The following is a 20519-nucleotide window of genomic DNA, read 5'->3' on the forward strand; positions in this document are numbered from 1 at the left end:
GTGCTAAATTCTGCAAAGAGAGGCTCAGCTCAGCCCAATGGCTCCATTCAGCACCTTCACACCCCAGTAACACCTCGCCAGCAGCTGCAGCACAACCCAAGGGACCAATCAGGATCTGGGTATTTATCCCCAAATCACCTCTTCCTGGAGCTGAATTATCACCCATTGATAGGACTTGCTGGAGGGGGCACAGACCACAGAGATTTTACAGATGCTCTCAGGCCCTGAGTAGCTGATAAGCCCTGTGAATTTAGTGTGAGTTGAGCTATTTTGGGAAATAACCCAAAACCCAGGCTGGCAGGAACTGTGCTCAATGCAGCTGCAACTCCTCAGTCCCCGCTGAAGATTGTACAGGCTTGCCTGTAGGGAGAGAGGCAGGGGAGTCCTGTTTAGCTGCTCCAGAATAAGCAAGAACTAAACCAAACCCTGGGGATGGGTAGCCATGGAGGAGGAAGGTACCACTGTTGTTTCTGGTCAAAATCAGGCACACTTTGGCTTAACCTGCATAATACTGGTCTGCCCAGCCGCAGGGAGTTACAGAGAGCCTGGAGGGAGGAAATGAAACGACACATCAGCAGAGCTAGAGATGGCTGGTGGAGACATCTGGGATCCTTGGGGAGAGGGGCTGGGAATGCTGCCAGCACTTCAGCCTGCCTGCCTGAAATCTTCCCAGGATGCTGGCAGAGGTAGATGGAGGGGCTGGAAGCCCCTGTGGGGCTGGCTCTGACACAGACCAGGCCACACACTGGTGGCTGCTGGATTTGCTTTCGGCAGCCGAAAACAACAGGGGCTCCCAGCCGCGGGGCGGGCCCGGGGGGAGCTGCAGCAGCCTCTCTGCAGAAACCGAAACTGCCCGGATTTGGGGAACCTGAAACTCCGTGACGCCTGCCTCCGCTCCCTGCCCGGGGGCCGAGCCCTGTGCGAGGCTCGGAGGTGGGGCTGTGCCAGCCCTGCCGGAGCTGCTCCCCCGGCGGCACGGCACGGCACGGCACGGCACGGCACGGCACGGCACGGCACGGCACAGCGGGCGCTGCACGGTGGGTATCGCCGCTCCAGCTTCTTGCCCTTCTCCCGAACGCCTGCTCGCGGTGGGACGTGGAGGTTCAGATCAGCTTGGGCCATCGGGGCTCGGCGGGGTCCCGTCAGGTCAGCCTGTCCCTTCACGGTGGAGCTCGGGAGGCTCAGCCCTCTGCCCACGGGCGGGATGGGCTCCGCGAGGGCCGGCTCGGACCCCTGCCCACGGGTGAGGCTGCGGGGTTTGACCCCAGCCCGGGGGTGCCGGGAGCGGCGTGATGCGGGGAAGGCGGAGGGATGTCGGGCCGGAGCGGAGCGGGCATGCCCGGGCACATCCCGCGGAGCGAATGGCCGAGCGGCTGCTTCCCTCTAGCGGGGACCGGGGGCTCGGCCGCCGGCTGCGCCCGGCCCCGCGCCTCCCTCCCCGCCGCACCGGGGCCGCCGCCCCTGCGGCACGTGGTGAAGGCGGGACGCGCTTCCGGAGCGGCGGCGGAGCGGTGAGAGCGGCGGCCCCGGGCCGGGAGCTCCGCACCGCGGTCCCGGAGCGCGCCTGGGATCTCCGGGGCCTGGCCGAGCGGACGGGCCCGCGGGGAACGCGCCGCTCCCGGGCAGAAGCGGCTCCGCGGGGCCGCCGTGCCCCCGCCCTGCCCTCGGGGCGGCCCGGGCTGGGATGCCGGGAAGGGGGGATGAGAGCGAGCACCCCAGCTGGGCCAGCTGCCGCTCCTCCGTGACACGTGAGCCGAGGGAAGGTGTGGGAGTAGCAGTTCTGGCACGGACACGGTGTGCCCTGGAGCAGGCGCTGGGAGGGCTGAGAACAGGGAAATAAGTGCTGTGAAGATCTGCATTAAACTTTATTCCATGTTCGCAGTATAAGACCGTCTGACTTGTAGCAATGGGGAGACCCAGGAAGGAGTCTGCTGGCACATCATCCCCCCGACCGGCCACAGCCACCTCCAAAATTGCTCCCGCTGCGCCCCCGCCTTCCACTTCAGCCAGCCGGGCCAAGGCCGCAGCTGCAGGGAGCCAGTCCCGAAGCACTTCGGCTGCCAAAGCTGCCACCCCCACGCAGGGGCGGGGGACAAAGGCAGCCTCTGCTCAGCCGAGATCCACAGCATCCCGTGGAGCCCGAGGAGATGCTGGGGACAAGAGCAGAGCACCCAGCAGGAGTTCTACAACCCAGAAGGCGCCTGATGCCAAGGGAGCCGCTAGTCCTGCCGGAGCTGACCTGTACCCACAGAAGAAGCAGCCTGGGGCTGACCTCAGCAAGGCCTGTGACCAGATCCTGCCCCCTGTGAAGGGCCAGGACATCCCGAAGGTGGAGAGGGAGACCCGGGGCCAGCGGGAGAACCCCAAGTGGTACAAGTGGCGGGAGAACCGCATCACTGCCTCCGTGGCCCCCAAAATTGCCAACAGCAAGTTTGCCAACAGCAAGACAGACGAGGTGCCCAAGTCCTACCTAAAAGAGGTGATGGGCTCTGGCTCCAAGGTGCAGACCCCAGCCATGTCCTGGGGGATCCGCAATGAGAAGGTGGCTGTGGAGGCCTACAAGCAGAAGTCACAGAGGGAGGGCAAACCAGTGCAAGTGGAGGACTGTGGTCTTTTCATTCACCCCGAGAAGAATTGGCTTGCTGCCAGCCCAGATGGGATCATCAAGGATCCAGCCACAGGGAAGGACCTGGGGCTGCTGGAGGTGAAGTGTCCCTACAAGCACAGGAACAGGACGGTGCGCGAGGCCTGCAAGGACAAGGACTTCTGCCTGGAGGTGGATGGGGATTCCTATGCCCTGAAGAAGAATCATCCCTACTTTACCCAGGTCCAGTGCCAGCTGGGAACCACTGGCTTGCAGCGGGCTGACTTCGTGGTGCACACCAACAAGGAGACGGCTGTGGTCCCTGTGGAGTTTGACAGCGAGTTCTGGGGGAAGACAGTGCCCAAACTGGAGAAGTTTTACACAGAGGCAGTGATTCCCCACCTGGAGCAGAAGGCAGGCAGCTCTGTCTGGGCCAAGGAGGAATAGACCACTGCCTACCTACCTCGACTGGATACTTGCTTGGTTGCATAACTCCAGCTTTGTTCCCTAGCATAGAAGTTATACCCAGGTTAGTTGCTGTTCCTGAACCGTTTGCAGCCTTGGAACTGAAAAGTAGTACCAGCAGGACCCTGCTTGGTAAGGGTCCCCAGAAACAGTGCCTTCTTGCTGCCCCAGCCAGGTCAGCACTCAGCCCAGAGCCTTCTTGTCCTGTCACCCTCACTGCATCCCCCACCTGTCCCAACAGCCTGATGGAAGCTGGCACACGTCTGGATCTGCAAATGAAACCAGTATCTCTGTGTTGGAATTAGAGGCTTATTTTGTGCAGAAAACTGGAACCTTTGGTACCTCACTTGCTGTTGGGACTGATTTCTGACTGCACTCCAGAGTGGAGACAGAGACAAGGAAGGTTTGTCAGAGCCCAAGAGCAAAGCTCTCCTTTTGAGCCAGTGATTTGCCTTAAGCATCAGAGCAAAGGCACATGGACACCCGTCCTCCCTGAGCCATCAGACCTGCTGCTTCTGTGGCATAACCCACAACATTCCCTGTGAGATGGCAGCAGCCTGTGGAACATGATTCCCACTGAAAAGGTTGTCCCTCAGGCCATGCACCTCCTGAGGACCTATCCATGGAGCATCCCTGTAAACTGCAGCAGCGTGGGGAGGTGGTCAAATACAAATTAAATACAGATGCACTGGTCTGCTCGTTTCCTGTTGTTTTTGCAGCTTGGGATTTACCTGGGGGAGTAGCAGGGCTGAGAGGTGTCCCTACACCAGATCCCCTCCCAGCCACAGCAGAAGGGAAGCAGGGGAACGCCTGGTTCCCCCAAGGGACGTGAGAATCCAGGTCACTGACCTATGCCAAAGCCACCACTGTTATGGCAAAAGTATTTATTATGTACATAAGACTCCAGTCACACTCCACAGGGCAAGGACCAGAATTCGCTATAATACAAAGAAACTATAATACAAAGTAACTATAATACAAAGTAACTATAATACAAAGTAACTATAAAAACATAAAGCACTTTTGGGGCCCAGGCTTTCCACAGGAGGAGAGAGGCACAGGGACAAGCCTGGGGGCTGCTGTGTGACAGGGGGCTGTCCCACACCCTGCCCCCAGCTGTGGTCCCACAGTAACCAGATGTGCAAGTAGGAAAGAACCCAGTCAAGAATTATAGTCATGGGGACTGGCAGGTAGGGGCTGAGCTGAGTGTCACCAGGACAGGAGCAGGGCCTGCATCCCCCAGGGAAAGTGCAGAAGGCACATGGGCAGGGCTCTTTGGAGGGGCTGTGAGGAGGAGGTGGGATCCAACAGTTAGTGCATGTGGGGCCCCAGGAGATCACAAACACTAACACACCACCCACAGGGATGAGCATCTGGACCACCCTCCTATCCCCTGCACACTTCTGGGATAACCGAGCTCTATGGCCAATATGATCCTCGGGGAGAACACGCAGGGCAGCTTTCAGGGGCCAGAGGTGTGAGGGGACAGTCCAGCCCTGTGTCCCAGCCCCTCCCCTGCCAGTGCATTGATTGTCTAAGTCTTCAGGTTAAAAAGGGACCCCCGGCCTTCCTGCTCTGCAGGAGCATCAGTCAACGAGGCGCTTGCGGGGCACTGTCCGAGCTCGGTTGGAGCGGCGGATCTCCTGCTTGGCGTCCCGGCACCGCTGGCAGATGAAAATGTCAGGCACGTTGGATTTGCGGATCTTGGCACAAGAGAGGTGGATCCAGGTAGCGCATTCGTTACATTCGATCATGGGCCTCCCTGCGAAGGGCTTCATGCAGAAGCAAGTGATCAGATCCCAGGCATCGTCATCTGCTCAGGGAGAGAGAGAGACACGCTCAGACACCGCCTCGCCAGCTGCACCTCTGCTTGTGGCCAGAGCAGCCAGTTCTACTGCTGTTAAACGGGACAGCCCCCCACTCACCTTCTGCTTTGGTGTTGGGAACTTCTGCAAATTCGACTGCTAAAGTTGCAAAAGGGGGAAAAAGAAAAAAAAAAAATCAAAATCAGATGAGTAAGGCAGCCCTGCACCCCACTTCAGACCTGTTTCAGGTCTGCACCACTTGCTCAGCAGAACAGAGCTAGCAAAGGGCTGGTCAGCTTCCTGCCCTCTGCACTTCAGTCCCCCAGGTCCCAAAAGTATTCCTCTTGCTGGGAGAAGCTTGGGCTATGGACAGACCCTCCCTGTGGCCAGCAAGGGTGGCTCCAGCAGAAGGAGGGACAATGTTTGGCACTGGCTGCAGCACAACAGGACCCTCTGCAGTCCCCCAGACACTTACCACTGAGCTGGGAGGTCTCTCTGCTTGTATCTTCCCCTGTGCTTTGGTCCAAGGTATTACAGGGACTAGGGCTTTTCCTCTCTCCAGAGAAGGAGTCATGCTCCTTAAGCTGAGGATCATCTGCAGGCTTCTCAGTTCCCTGTGCTCCGTACATCAAGTCCTTCTCCTCCGTCGCTGGCTCCTCCAGGAGGGAGTTGGGCTGGGGGTCCCCAGGCGGGTTGAGGGAAGGCTCCAATATCTCCTCTTTCACAGGAGACAGCTGTCCTGCCAGTGCAGCCAGCTGCTTCACCCCATCCTGCTCTACCCCAAAGTCTTTCCAAGCACTCAGCGGCACCCTCTTCTTCACCTCCTGCTCCAAAATGCGTTTCTTTGCTGGTGGTTTCTTCCGTTTGATTTGCTGGGGCCGGACGTTGTAGAAGGCAGTGGAAAAAGCAGGGCTGTTCATTAGCAGGCCACTGCCCACAGCCCCCCTGGCCACAGCATTCCTGCTCTTCCGATTGTCCATGGGGATGTGGCCATCAGAGGAGTGAGATGAGGTTGAGCTATCGCTGTCCTGAGTGCTCCCCGTGCTGTTCTGGGGGCTCATGCTGCCTCCGTGGGTCCAGGGCACATACTAGTGGAAAGAGGGGAAGATGAAGGATTAGCAGGGGAGACCAGAGCACAGATACTTGGGGTAAGGAGAGAATGACTCTGCAGCAGTGTCTACCCAAACTTCAAGGCCAGACTGAATGGGCCCTGAGCAACCTGATCCAGTGGGTGACACCCCTGCCCATGGTAGGGGAGATGAAACTAGATGATCTCTAAGGTCCCTTCCAAACCAAACCAAAGAGCTGAGTCTACACATGGCAGGGAGACCAGGAGAACCAGTGTCTTTGTAGAGGAACACTGTGCCAGCCCACTTACCTCTTCAGGGTAGGGGATGTAGCCTGCATAGGCCAGAACGAAGGTGCAGAACTGGTTGAAATCCTCCACAGTTCTCCGTCGTTTCTGAAGTGGCTGCAACAAACACCGCGAGTGGATTAAACTCCCGGGATATCCCAACCAAGCCGGTATCACAGCCGGCTCTGGCGGCAGCCCTGGACCACCCGCCAGCTTTACAAGCACAGAACATCGAGGTCACCCAAACACCCATCCTTCCCGTAACTCTTCATCATCAGCCGAGGCAAACGCAGCCCTTCCCTTTAAACCCAGATCCCGGGCGGGGTGGCGGCGGGGCTGGGCGGGGGGGGAGGGAGGGCCGGACACACGCGACGACACCGTGACGACATGCCGGGACACCCAGAGCCGGGCAGCCGCCGGCGGAGCCTGAATCAGCGGCTCGGGGCCCGGTGCCGGGACGTCCGTGCACCCACGGGCGGTGACTCCGGGATGGGGGACGCTCCCGCGGCAGCGCCCGGCGCGCCCGGGGCTCGGTCCCGCGGGGGGAGGGCCGGGCGCCGCCGGCAGCACCAGCGCCCCACCGGGGCAGCCCCGCACCCCGCGGCCGATCCAGGGGGAGCCGGGGCCGGGCCGCAGCGCTCCCCCCGCGGCGGCCGGCCCCCCCCGTACACACTCAGAGCCACACAGAGGGCACCCCCCTCCCTACACACGCACACAGAGTGAACCCCCCCGTACACACACACAGCCACAGAGAGAGGACCCGCCCGGACACACAGGGGACCCCCTCCCCCTTCCACACACACACAGAGGGGACCCCCCCCGCACACACACACACAGACAGAAGGGACTCCCCATCCGCCCCCCGCCGCCCCGCTCCCCCCCTGGGGCGCCGGGGACGCGGGGCTGGGCACGGGGCTGCTCCCCGCCGAGCACGGCCCGCCGCGGGGGCAGGGCTCCGCCGGCTGCCCGCCGGCGCTCATGCCGGTGCCGGTGGCGGTGCCGGTAGCAGTCCCGGTGCCGGTAGCAGTCCCGGTGCGGTGCCCGCCGCCGGTGGGAGCGAGGCTCGAGCGCCGCCCCGGCCGCAGGGGCGGGACCACCTGGTGGCGGGGAAGGCGGAGGCGGGGCCTCGCGCCGGCCGTCCCGGTGCGGGGGGGTGCCGGTGAGCGTCCGCCTCTCCCGGTACCGAACACGGGAGTGCAGCCGGGCTGGACTCGCCCGGACCCGCCGCCGCTGCCAACGGCAACGCCGAGGCACCGCCCACCGCCCGCGCCGGTCGCGGCTCATGGAATGTTGGGGCTCGGGAGGAACACCGCGTTCGAACGGTCCCCGCGCGCCGGGGCCGGGCGGGACCCACCCCACCGGAGTGCTCCGTCCGACTTGGCCTGGAACGGCTCCGGGGCCGGGGCATCCACAGCTGCTCCGGCCAACCTGTGCGCCTGCCTCTGCACCCTCCCGGGGAAGAATTTCCTCCTCATATCCAAAGTGTCCCCTCTTTCACTTTAAAGCCATCCCCCCTTCTCTCACCACTATCCGCCTGTGTAAAAAGTCACTCCCTCTTTTTAAAATATGTCAACAGCAAAAACCACCCCAGAATTCACGTTTTCTCGTTACTAGATGAGGATGGGCATCCCACAAGCAGGTAGATAGGCGAGGCAAAGATGTTTAATGCCTTCTTCCCTTCAACTTTCAACACCAGTGATGGGCTCTAGGGGTCCCTGAGCTGGAGCACCATGACTGTGAGAATAATAAACTCCCAGTCAACTCCAAACTTGTGCAGGATCTGCTGCTCCAGCTGAATCCCTTTCTAGGGATGCTGTACAAGGCCTTATGGAATTCATCCAAGAGTACTCAAAAGAGTGGTGGATGTCATCATGAGACCTCTCTCCATGATTTTTGAACTGCTATGGGAACCTGGAGAGATCCCACTTGACTGGAAATGGGCAAACATTTTCTCTGAAAGGGCTAGAGGGATGATCCTGGGCACTATAGGCCTGTCAGTCACATTTCAGTGCCTGGTGAAATTATGGAGAATATTATTCTGAGAGTTATGGAAAAATACCTGAAGGACAACACAGGCATCAGTCACAGCCAGCAGAAGTTCATGAGGGGAAAGTTCTGCTTGAGAAACTTAACTTCCTTTAAGGACAAGGCGACTCAAGTAGTTGATCTAGGGAAGCCTTGATACAAAATTTGGAGTTCAGTAAAGCTTTCAATATGGTCTCTCCCAGGATTCTTCTGGACAGAATGTCCAGCACACAGATGGATAGATATGTCATGCTGTGGGTGAGCAAAGCCTCACAGGTCACGTTATAGTGAATAGGGTGGCATCAGACTGGTGACCAGTCACTAGTAGGGCTCTGCAGAGCTCAGTTTTAAGGCCAATGCTCTTCAAATCTTCATAAACAACCTGGATGCAGGACTTGAAGATACACCGAGTTTGCCAACATATCTGAAGCAAGGCAGCTGTATCAGCAGACCCCCCCAGCCAGCCAGCCTGCAGTAGATGCCAAACACAGGGTGTCTTTTGCTGGTCCTGTTCTTGATTTTTACCCACAGGCTCTCAGCCTGTTCATGGCTGTTACTCAGAGGCAGCTCTTCACTACCGTCCCTTCCTTAGGAGAGTACAACACCCCTGCCCCATCTTCTCATCCTCTCTTCTGAAACCTTGTAGCCCCCATTGCAGTGTTCCAGTCGTGTGGCACATCTGTTTCTTTGATAGTAATTATGTCACAGATTTTTAATTGCACCATGGTCTCCAACTCCTCTCACTTGTTACCCATGCTGTATGCTTTGGTGTGGAGACACTTCAGCTGGGGGTATTTTTGCTGTTTGGGAGGAGCCCTGCCTAATAATTCTTTTGAGACGATTTATGGGTATTACCCTGTTGCTTCCTAAGGTGTTGATGTTTCCCGGTTCCTTTCTGACACCCAGAAATACATCCCCATTCTCTGCTCAATGTAATTTAAAGCTCTGCCCCCTTCCTCCTGCCCACCCTGGGCCCATTTCCCCCCCAAACCACAACCGGATCTGGTACCCTCCAGAGCTGACATCCAAGCCAGCCTCACACCAGCTCCATGCCTGAAAGGTGGCCGGTGGCCTCCCACTGCCCAGTGGGACACTGGCACACTCCATCCAGGAGGTCCCAGCCTCACCTGCACCACATTTAACTCAGATAATAATCTGGAAAGCATCTCCCCCTCACCAGCCTTGTGTTTGAGGCAACAGCAGGACAATCCCGACCTCCCCTCCAAAATCAAGCCCCACAGCCCCCCAAGGAAAGGAGAGCATTTTACCCACTGCGTCCTGGGTTTATTTACACCACAACCTCTGTGTGGGTGGGCAGGGAGGGATGCTGGGCAGCCCACCCCAGGGCAGTCCACCCCCGAGCCGGCTCAAAGGCAAGGCAGGCAGCGAGGAGGTACCGGCAGCAGCACAGGGAAAGGAGCAGGGAGCACGCCCAGGAGAACAGGGCTCTGGCTCCCTTGGCACTACAGACGTAAGCAAGCCCCAGCATCGGGGGGCTGGGGAAGAGGCAGGGGTCACTTTTAGCAGCAAATGCCTCATTTCCCTCCAAGGCAGCAGGGAGGACAGTGGCATGTGATGGAGCTGGACTAGTGCTCAGGCAGTTAAACAAAAAAACAAAGAAAGAAAAAGGCAGAGGGTGAAGCGAAGAAACACAGAGAACAGCTCTTCTGCCCTGCAGAGCACGGAGTTAAACCGAGGGTCAGGACGCTCTGCCTTCCCTCCTCTCGGCACAGCAGCTGCTCCAGGCACAGCCTTCCCAGTGTGCCCAGTGCCAGGCACAGCCCTGGCCAGTGACAGAGCCCCTGGCGTGCCCCTGGCCACGCACACCAGGCTCCTGCTCCCGCGCTGTCCTTCCACGCGGGCCCGGGAGGGGAGAGCAGTTCAGGTGGCAGTTTGATGGCATGGCTGACGGTCCATGTGGGCAGCAGCGTCCTCGGCGCTCTGCCAGGCACAGTTGGGATGGAAGCCGAGGTGGCTGAGCTCTGCCCTCCGGCCCCTGGCGCAGTCCGGCTCCCACCTCCCTTATAGGAAACCCTCCTTCCGGAACTGCTCCTTCAGGATGTCTCTGTACTGGTCAAAGCCGCCCTCGATGCGTGTGACGGTGGCGTTCTCACACACCCACAGCTCCTGGCACACCAGGCGGATGAAGCGTTCGTCATGGGACACCAGGATTATACCACCCTGTCAATACACAATTGGGAAAATGGGGAACTTAGTGGAGCATAATCCACGGCCCAGGATGGGTGGCATGGGGATCTTGTGCCTCTCTCTAGCCTGTGCCCAGCACTTCAGGTTTCCATCAGCTCCAGGGAAAACTTAACAGTATTTTACAGGCAGGGAGCTCATCCCAGCTTTTCCTCCCTTCAGGGGGACAGACAGATCACCTATGGAGGAGCCATGTTAACATGTAACTACATGAGCAGTAGTAACACATTTAATCTTCTCTCTCAGAAGTCAAGTGCAACGTTTCTTACTGGCTCTCCAGGTGTCCAACAACTTCAAGGATGGAGAATCCACACAAAGTCAGTAACAGTGAAAAGGTGTCTGGGTAGGGCCCTGAGCAGCCTCAGCTAAGCTTTTCTGTCATAGGAAAACTGCTCCAACCTGAGCAAGAACCAGTGAGATCCAAGGTGATCACAGTGGTATCTGGAGGCTGAGTCTCTGGAGATCAGGCATAAAACGTGCCTAAGGAAGATCTGAGCGGCCTCAAGGCAAGGCTGGCTGCACACAGCATGTGAGAAGCCAGAGTGTAGGTGAGGATGGGACAAGGTGCTCTCTGGGCTGCTACTGCCTCTCTCAGCCACTCCTAGCCAAAGCCATCATGTAAACAAACCACCAGGATGCATGGCTAAGGCACAAATGTGACTAATTTCCCAAATTCTGTCCTAGACTTGAAGTCACTGCTGGTATTTCACCATCCACCTCTGGCTGAGATAACAAGTAACTTGAGTTGGAGGCTGCAGGAGGTGTTAGAAAAACAAGAGATGTTGCTGGGAGAACCTTACCCGGAACTTATTCAGAGCCTTTGCCAGTGCCTCAATGGTCTCCATGTCCAGGTGATTTGTTGGCTCATCAAGGATGTAGAAGTTCGGACTGGAAGAGAAGACAGCTCTGAGGATGCAGTGAAACAGGCTCAGGCTGGGTCTGCACCAACTGCTGCTTTAGCTGCTTAGAGCCACAGCCACTGGCATGTGGCTGGCCCCAGGATTGGCACTGCCCAGTCCCAGGGACACCTCTTATCCCTGTGAGCTCACAGCAGTGGAAGAAAACCACCTGCCTCCTTCCAGTCTCCCCAGGGTGACACCTCCCTCTCCATAAAAACCCCCAAGGACAAAGCTTCTGTGAGGTAGCACAAAGCCCCTGGATGCCTGCCTTCCTCCTGGTGAATCAAGCTCCAGGGATGAAGCCATGCAAAAATTAACAGCGTTTGGGAGAACATTACCAGGGCATAGTCATCTGGGCAAAGGCCACCCGACTCTTCTGGCCCCCGGACAGGCTGGCCACGGGGCGCACGGCCAGCTCCCCGGAGATGCCGTAGCTCCCCAGCTGATGCCGGTACTCCTCCTCCGTCTTCCCTGCAGGATCATGTCACAACACAGCTATGGCACACCTGGTGTGACACAGGGTCACAGCTGGACAGCCTCTGTCACACCAGCAAATGGGAGATCAGCAGCACTTCCAGGCAATTCCCTCCCATGGAAGGTTTGTCAGGGAAAACCTGACACAATCAGGACAGGGGCTGCAGGGCTGGTGACTGACACCAAGTGATGCTGCTCCCAAGTCCCTGTGTCAAGTAATGGAGAAAGGAAACCAGAAAGGAACCAGAGGTTTTCACAGCTGGGAAAGGGGGATCCAGTGCTTATCCTATGAGCAGGAAAGCAGCTCATCTGCCCCCAAAACTTGGCACCAGCCTGAGATCTGCAGACTACCAGCTACCCCTGCTTCTCATGGCCAATGACCTGAACTTGTCTGGATGAGGGGAGTTATCCCAGTGTTGGCAGTAACCCTTAAGCACTGATGGGACAGAGCCTTTTGCCCAGGGGCATGGACAAATCAATACTCCTCCATGCACAGCACATGTTGATCCCTCTGGGATCAACAAAAACTCACCTGGGAACTTTCTTGCCAGTAATTCTACAGCACTGATATTCAAGTCTAGTTGATCCACATGGTGCTGGCTGAAGTAACCAATCTTTAGGTTTCTGCAAAATGAGAACAACGACTGGGAGCTGGTACCAGACCCTACAACCACAGCATTCATAGCTGCAGTGCCATAAGGGGGCACATGTGTGGGTGTGCTGAACCCATCCTGGTCACTCAAGCAGCCACTGCTCCAAAGCACAGCCCAGGAGCCCCCCAGCTGCACCATTCCTCCCAGCCCCCCAGCCCTTCCAACCAGGTACCTGTGAGCATGTCTGATCCCTCTGACTGGTGCCAGCTCCCCCATTAAGATCTTTAGCATGGTTGACTTGCCAGCTCCGTTTTCCCCAACCTACAGAAGCAGCAGCAGCATTGGAGAATGTGAAATCCATGAAGGCACTTTAGAGAGGGGAGCAATGAGCAGGGAATTTCAGCTCTTGCAGATGATGAGGGAGAGCAGGACAGAGCACAAATGGTGTACCAAGAAGCTGCATTTCTGTCATTGACAAACAGCACTGGCAGCTGTGCCAGATGTTCCCTCCCCAACCCTCAAGCCTAAGGATTACCCAGTTCCAACCTCGTCTGCAATACAGTGTCTGCTGCCCCATCCAACGCAGCAGGGCCCCCACTACATGCTGCTGTCCTGTAACAGGAGTCCTGTATGGATGCAGTCTCTTCCCAGACGTACCCAGTGAAAGGATGAAATCACAAGTTCTAAATGGTACTCAGAAAAATGTCCCAGTGTTCCTCAAAATGAGGATGATCAAATGCTCTGATGGGAGCCAATGGAATGGAAGAAATAGTCCTCCCTGGAAATATCCAAAATTCAACTGCACAAGGACCTGAGCAAGCTGACCTATAATCAAAGTTATCCCTGTTTTGAGCAGGGTCCTCCCAAGGTCCCTAGCAGCCTCCATTATTCTGCAATCCCACATACCACACAGATGCGGGACTCCAGGTCGGCAGAGACAGAGAGGGAATGAAAGATGTAGTGACTTGGCTCATAATAAAAGTCTACTTCATCCAGCTGCAGGATTGGGGGGGAGAACTTCTCAAAGCCATCGGGGAACCTGAGAAGGCAGGAAGTGGTGAGAGATGCCAGGAACTTCAGAGACTCCCAACCACGCAGAACCACCTCTGTAACCCCCATGTGACAAGGAGGGCTCCCTATCATGCAGAGCCTTAGGGAAGGATGGTCAGAAGAAAGCAAAAAAGACCTGCAGCCCTGGCCCCAAGAGAGAACCCAGCCTGAATGAGGGGACCTGTCTGGTCTCCCTGTCAGAATAAAACTGGCCCACATGAAGGGGTGGCTGTCCCAGCTGGGACAGCACCCTGGAGAAGTTCATGTCAGAAATGGATCCAGGTGCCCTCCAAACAATGGCTCAGGGGACCCCTACCTGATGATCACCTCAGATTCCTTGTCCACAGGTTTCAGCACTGGCCTGAAAGAAGAGGAAACATAACCAAGGTGCTCTGCACTGTGGGTCTGCTCCCACACCAGAAGCCCAGGTAGAGTCTCTAGCTCTGTGACACCTCATCCTAACCACAGCCTCTGGACCAGAGACAGGCACCCAAAAAGCCCAAACCACAACTGTATCTGCCAGGTACCCTGGGAACCTCCATTTCTTCCCATGAGCAGTGCCCCTTTTCCACCTCCAGAGAGGAGCAGGATAGGCACTCACAGCTTCTCCAACAGCTTGAGCTTGCTCTGGACTTGGGATGCCCGGTTGGCGTTGTAGCGGAAGCGGTCAATGAAAACCTGGGAGAGAGAAAAGCATCAGAGAGCCCCAAGTCCCTTCAGCACCAGCCACCCTGCTGCACTGCCAAACCTACAGCAATACAATCACTAAGGCAGAGAGAAAGGGACAAGGCTGGGAGAAGAATGCCCCAGCTCCACTGGCTTCCCCCAGTACCTGGATGTGCTCACGGTACTGCTGCTGGGCTTCATACTCTCGCTGCTGGTTCTTCAGCCTCTCCTCCTTGATCTTCATGAAGTTCTCAAAGTCCCCACGGTACATGTCCAGCCGCTGCGAGTGCAGGTGGATGATGTCCGTGGCCACCGCGTTCAGGAAGTTCCTGTCGTGGGACACCACGAGGATGGTCGACTGCCAGGTCTGGAGGAGACAGCAAGAGGGAGGCCTGAGCACCACCAAGCCAGAGCACAGGGGCTGGTCCCACACCCAGGCAGGTGAGGATATCTCCCTCCCTCACCCTTTCTTGGTATCAAGGTCTTCTCCTACCCCCCTACCTGTAGGTAGCTCTCCAGCCACAAAATTGCCCTCACATCCAGCATGTTCGTTGGCTCTGAGGGAAGGGGAAAAGGCATGAGGTCAGGAGGGGGGATGAGGTCAGGGATGGAGATGGCTGGATTCTATTTTTTTCCCATAGGAAAGGCTAGTGATCTGCATTGAGGGGAAAGAGCCTGCGTGGAGACCTTCCCAGCCCAGCTCAGGGGACTTGTGTAGGGTGTAATGCTGTGTGTGCACGGGGGCTCAGGCTTAGGCAGGGATGCTCCTCACAGCAGCATCTCACCCAGATTCCCTACCCAACCTGGGCATGCTCTGCAGTGAAAGGACTTCCCTCAGCACAGACTGGCAGCCAGGGTGCATTCCAGGAACTAGCAAGGGAAAGGGAACAAAACCTGGGGCAGGATGACATGCAGGCCACCTGACTGGACACAGGGCAAGGCTCTGCTGAGCACAGTGAGAGCTGCTGCCCAGGCACATTTCCCTGTGCCACTGCTGCCAACTGTGCTGCCAGGCCAGCCCATCAGAGGGCTATTTTGAGCAGGCAGATAAAGGCCATGGCATGTTCCCAACCCCAGGAAGGGCACAGGCAGGCACAGCAGTGTCAGAGGGGGACTCACAGTATCAACTTACCATCTAGCAGAAGGAGATCTGGCCTGGGGAAAACAAGACATGGGTATCAGAAGTAGAAGGAGCACAGGGTGGGTCAGTGCAGAGTGCCTCATCACACACACAGAGCTGCAGTGCCTCCAACATCCCCCACCTCAAGAGCCTGGGTTGAGAGGGCCCCCAGGCAGCACCCCTGCACCTCGCAGCACAGACAACAAGGAGGCTTAACCCCAGAGCATGAAGGCCTGGACACCAACCTGGCAAACAGGGCCCTGGCTAAGGCCAGTCTCATTCTCCAGCCTCCAGAAAACTCTCTGAGGAGAGAAGATGCAGAGAGGGGTTACTGTTCAACACAGAACCACTGTGGTTGCCTGCCTGCAGGATCCCTGCTCCCCCATGGGTCTTTTGGCTCTGCTGTCACCCAGAGGCAACTTGTCCCTGCAGAGATTTCAGGCACAGCACAAGATCTGAGGTCCAGCAGGAAGGTGGTAGGAGACCACAGGCACCCCCAGGGCAGGAGACCACAATGGATGGGCAAGAATAAACCCTTGCTCTTCCTTACAGCCACAGCAGTGCCTGGGGGCTCAATTGGAACATCTTCCCAGCCACATCACTGCCTCAATGCCCAAAGTTTGGAAACTTACTTGGTTGTCTGTTGTTGCATCTTTGCATTAAAGCCCAGCCCAGCAAGAATGACGGACGCCCTGGGGAAAAGGGGAGAGAACTGGAATCCAGCTACAGCATCCAACAGCAGGGCACAGTCTGAAGTCTCACACCCACAAACACAAAGGGAACTCTGCTACATATTTTAAAGCCATTCTGGTGCAGGAAAACTTCCCTGCACACCCAAGAGAAGCACGTGGCTAGGAAATGCAGCCCAGCAGGGCACGGCATCCACATGAAGTCCCAGGAGATTTGCAAGGAGTTTTCATCTCTTTGGCCAGGAAGAGAGTCACACCATTACCATCCCAAAAATGCTTCCCAGACACCAAGAAGCTAAGGAGGTCAGACAGCAGCAGCAGCAACAGTACAAGCCATTTGGGGCAAAAAAAGTCCCTCCAGCTTCAGTAGAAAGCTCAACTATTCCTAAACTAGCAGAGCTGTGACAGAGAAGAGACAAGAAGAAAAGCAGGGAAACCTCATCCCCACATGCTGGATGCCAGGGCCACAGCATGACTCTTCCATACCCCAAACCACTGCTCAGCTCTGGCCATGCCAACACACAGCAGTGCTCACAGGGCTGTCTCACCTTGCTGGGGCCTTGTCCGCCTCAATCTCCTCCAATTTAGCATAGATCTCCGATAGCCTGGCACCTTCTGTCCCTTCTCCCCTAGGGCAGAAAAAGGAGGAGTGTGTGGGACTCACCAAGTCAGGGTTTGAGTGCTGGGGGAGGCTGATCTCCCCAGGCAGGACTAAGGTGGGCAAGATACAGCCCACCCCTGCCAGAGCCTGTCTTTGGAAGGGACAGACCTCACAATGAGACCTTGTGGTCAAGAGGCCACAGGAGGGCTGGAAATCCAGGGAAATCCACCTCACCTGCCAGAACTGATCTTGGCTGTCAGGTCCCTTTCCTCCCGCAGCAGGCTCTCACGAGTGGTGTCACACTCCAGCACACTCTGCAGCGCTGGTGTCTCATCCCCTGCCACCTCCTGCTCCACGTGCAGGATGCTGATGTGTGAGGGGATGCGCAGGCTCTGGCTGGCGATCATCTTCAGCAGCGTGGTCTTCCCCAGCCCGTTCCTGCCCACCAGCCCGTAGCGCCGTCCGAAGGCCAGGTTCAGGTCTGCTCCCGTCAGCAGGACACTGAAGCAAGGGAACAGGAGGTCCCTGGTCAGACTGTCCCATTAAGAGGGGACAACTGACAGCCGCCTGCCCCTGGTGTATTTCAGGCTGTGCTGTAGCCAAGCAAAAATCACAAGCTTCTCCTGCCCAAAGCCAATAGAGTCAGTGCCCACCTTGCTTCCTGATCTTTGCCACACCCTGTGTAATTTCTCAACTGCTCTCCAATCCAGTCTCAATCCCCCATGGCCCAAAATCCCAGGCAGGGTCTGTCCCACGTCCCCACTGCACTCACCGCTCACCGAAGGACACGTCGAAGTTCTCGATGCGCACATCATACGACTTGTTCTTGCCTGACGACTCCATGCGAGTCTCCTTCTTGCTGGAAGCTTGGCTGGCAGACGCCTCCTCAAGGACACTGAGGACAGACAGAACACAGAGAGGGGGCTCAACAGGAAAGCTCTGGAACAGCCAGATCCCAGCCACGCTCAGCAGAGCAGGATGGGGATGTTCAAAGCGCCCTGCATACTCACACAGGGCCAGATGACTTCAGGGAATCCCGCTCCAGCCTCTTGTCCTGCTTGGCTTTCAGCCTGGCTTCCGCCTTCTCCAGTTTCTTGGCATTCACCATCTGGGACACAGAACACAGTTTGAAGAAGAGACAGCATCTTCAGCAAAACCCCCAAAAGCCCAGCTCTGGGAGAAAAAAGATCAATCAACCTCTCAAGCCTGGAAGAAAGGGAGGGAGGAAGGACAGGGAAACTGGGACAGATTCAAGCACATTTTGAGGAGGCTAACCAGGCCAGGAAGCTACCTCAGGAGTGAAGTCCTAAATCAACAGCTCATACACAAGTTTTGCTTCAGTAAGGCAGAGGTTTTGGCTGACCCTCTCACACAGTCAGTTTCTGTAGTTCCAGGGACCTGGATCAGCCAAGTCACTTCAACAGCAGCAACCTGCAATCCCAGTGCCTCTTCTGGTATAGCCTGTAGCCACTCTTGAAGGGCACCGTGAGGTGTTTCCCTTCCCAACACGTTAAACGTTAGCCAGTTTGGAACAAACTCTTCTTGAGCAGGGGATCAGAGACAAAAAGCATTTAATTAACCCTGAAGGCAAGAAGGCGCCAAGTGTTTAAACCTGGCTTCTGGTCTTGGCCAGGCTTTCAGCCCACTCCAGCTTATTCCTGCATAGACTCAAATATTTGTGGCTGACCAAGAACACTCCTAGGTATTTCTAGGCAACTCTGCAGGCACTGGAGCACATTAGAGACCTGCATGCCAGACTGAAGAGTGTCTTGTTACTAGAGCTGTGACTCCACACCTACAGACAGAGTCACTCTGTAAACTATACCCAGCTTTCTGAATCTCCCAGTAAGACATGTCCTCCAAAGCTTGACAGGCCTCTCAAGGCTTTCTCTGAATCCTCTCCAATTTTTCTGAAGAGCCTTTTTTGAATTGCAGACACGAGAGCTGGAAAGTGAATCCAGCTGCAACAACTCTGGTGCCAAAACCAGCCAGAGCTGCCAGTTTTTGCCTAAGACTCCTGTTCAGACGTGGGAATCATGTTAGGTCTCAGTCCCCAAGTGAAGGGTTCTCATCCTCAACACATTAACCCATGGAAAGGGAGCTCTGTGAGGGACCAGCCTGGCAATGACACTGCCCACACTGTGCAGCCACAGCCATCCTTGCCTTGTGGATGTACACCTGCACCTCACCCATGCTCAGACTTTGGCACATCCAACACATACGGCAAGCCAGGCTGTTCCTGAGCAGCTACACATTCTATCAAATATTTCCTCAGGTCATGGAGTGGAACTGCTTCCAAACTTCTCTGCTCCTGATCTTATGCCCAAACCACAACAATCTACAGCTGGCTCTAGAGCTTAAAATGTCCCTGCAGCAGCTCTCTGCTAACTTCCCACCTGTAACAGCCCCCTCTCCTGCCATTACCCAGGGCTTTACCCCTTGCTGGACAGTCAAGATGTCATTCAGGGACATCCTATTTTCTCAATCAAAGGCCTTGTTGTAGGAGCCAAAGGTCCTTGCAAAAGTCAGAGTTCACTAAGAAATTACAGCAAAATAGATCTTGTCAGATTAATAAGCTGCTAACTCATCTGGAGCCTCTTCACCAGACCAAGGTCAAGAGTTTCCCAAATTACAGAGAGCTTGACAAGGAGGAGCAGTACCCCCTGCAGCTATACTCCAACCCAGGCTGCTGCCTGCCTTGGCTGCTCTCCAAGGGCAACCTGGACCGGAGCAGGGCAGGGCACCTGCAGCCCCACGTGTCAGCTGTTCCCACAAGGAAGGGCACAGCCCTCACTTACCGAGGTCTGGCCTCTCTTCAGCAGCAGCCCCGGCAGCAGATCCGCGCTGGCGTCGCCTGCAAGGAGCCGGTGGGGTTGGGCTTGGTGAGCACGTGTGGCAGGGAGGCTCTGCAAAGCCCTGCCTTAATGACCACCCATGCCCAGACATGACCGATCCCTCTCCCGACAGGATGAGGGGACCAAAGGGCATGTCTCCACCTCCACCTCAGCTTACCCCGTGGGCACTGCTGCCCCGAGCTCAGCAGCAGGATGAGAAACATGGCGTGAGGGAGAGCCTGAGGCTCCGCTCCCCAAGGTCAGGAGAGCACACCCAGCGCCCCGAGCCCTTCCGAGCTCCAGCTCCCTGGCGGCAGGACGCGAGCCGAGGGCATCACTCACCGTATCCATCAGTGATCTGGGAAAGCTGGATGGGGGCATCCAGCAACACCTGGCTGCAGCGCTGGGCTTGGCCCTCGTCCCTACGGAGAGGAGGAGGAGGGTGAGGTGCGCGAGTGGGGTGAGGAGGTGCGAGGGGACGCCGGGTACCCTTACAGCTGCAGGGTGTTGAAGAGGCGCTGGCAGATCTCCCTGATGGCGCCGTCGTCCTTGGTGTCCTGCGACACCTCCCGCAGCAGCTCGCCCACCGCCTCCTCCAGCTCGTCCACCGACTCGAAGTCCGCCCCGCTGCCGTGCAGGATCCCTGCGGGCACACGGCGCCGGCGCTGCACACCCCGCCGCCGTCGCGACAGGTGGCACCCTCCCGGTCCCCCCACCGCACCCTCCCCGGCCGCCTGTCGCGATTCGGGCGCCGCCGCCAGTCGCCACAGCGGCGAGGTGTCGCGACATGCGGCGCCGCGGGAGGCCGAGCCACGGCGGGCAGGCGGGAGCCGCTCACCCGTCACGTAAGCGAAGAGCTCGCCGTCCAAGTCGGGGAACTCGGAGCGGAGGATGTCGGCGCAGGACGCCATGGCGGGGCGGGCCCGCCCCGCGGAGCCGCCGCCGCTCGAAGCCGGAAGGGACGGCGGGCGCTGCCGGGAAGGAGGCGGACGGTCGCCATAGCGCGGGGGCCGCCGGGAGATGTAGTCTGTAGCCCGGGCCCAACCGCGCCTGCGCATTACGGGGCCAGGAGCGGGGCTCCCGGCGCCACGTGCCGGGACAGCGGCACCGGGAGCGATCGGGACGGGCCCAAACCCCGCTCAGCCCCTGCTTGTC

General features: G+C 57.4%; 3 protein-coding genes across 5 annotated transcripts; 1 reads left to right on the forward strand and 2 right to left on the reverse strand.

Annotated features, from left to right (window-relative positions):
* The first annotated feature begins 718 nt into the window (after positions 1–718).
* On the forward strand, positions 719–3731 carry LOC121336677. Of its 3 annotated transcripts, none has more exons than XM_041406033.1 (2): positions 719–1037; positions 1883–3731. In XM_041406033.1, the coding sequence occupies exon 2, from the start codon at positions 1907–1909 to the stop codon at positions 3029–3031; it is 1125 nt and encodes a 374-aa protein (XP_041261967.1). In that variant the 5' UTR covers positions 719–1037; positions 1883–1906; the 3' UTR covers positions 3032–3731. The 3 variants fall into 3 exon arrangements, with proteins under 3 accessions (XP_041261967.1, XP_041261969.1, XP_041261968.1); XM_041406035.1 differs by lacking the exon at positions 719–1037 and adding an exon at positions 1480–1511; XM_041406034.1 differs by lacking the exon at positions 719–1037 and adding an exon at positions 1518–1748.
* A 187-nt stretch (positions 3732–3918) lies between these two features.
* LOC121336538 (PHD finger protein 13-like) lies at positions 3919–7703 on the reverse strand. The gene is made up of 5 exons (XM_041405820.1): positions 7089–7703; positions 6233–6327; positions 5330–5942; positions 4975–5013; positions 3919–4862 (listed from the first exon to the last, which is right to left on the reverse strand). Exons 1-5 carry the CDS (start codon positions 7186–7188, stop codon positions 4636–4638), a joined length of 1074 nt encoding a protein of 357 aa, XP_041261754.1. The 5' UTR covers positions 7189–7703; the 3' UTR covers positions 3919–4635.
* A 1792-nt stretch (positions 7704–9495) lies between these two features.
* On the reverse strand, positions 9496–20359 carry ABCF3 (ATP binding cassette subfamily F member 3). The gene is made up of 21 exons (XM_041405906.1): positions 20203–20359; positions 19860–20007; positions 19707–19786; positions 19329–19384; positions 17541–17638; positions 17303–17425; positions 16765–17031; positions 16478–16558; positions 15873–15932; positions 15486–15542; positions 15253–15275; positions 14622–14677; positions 14287–14487; positions 14056–14132; positions 13771–13815; positions 13311–13443; positions 12637–12725; positions 12344–12435; positions 11676–11808; positions 11239–11326; positions 9496–10414 (listed from the first exon to the last, which is right to left on the reverse strand). The coding sequence occupies exons 1-21, from the start codon at positions 20273–20275 to the stop codon at positions 10256–10258; spliced, it is 2139 nt and encodes a 712-aa protein (XP_041261840.1). The 5' UTR covers positions 20276–20359; the 3' UTR covers positions 9496–10255.
* Positions 20360–20519: the final 160 nt, after the last annotated feature.

This window comes from Onychostruthus taczanowskii, unplaced genomic scaffold, assembly GCF_017590055.1.
Source record: "Onychostruthus taczanowskii isolate IOZ18803 unplaced genomic scaffold, ASM1759005v1 scaffold24, whole genome shotgun sequence".
NCBI lineage: Eukaryota > Metazoa > Chordata > Aves > Passeriformes > Passeridae > Onychostruthus > Onychostruthus taczanowskii.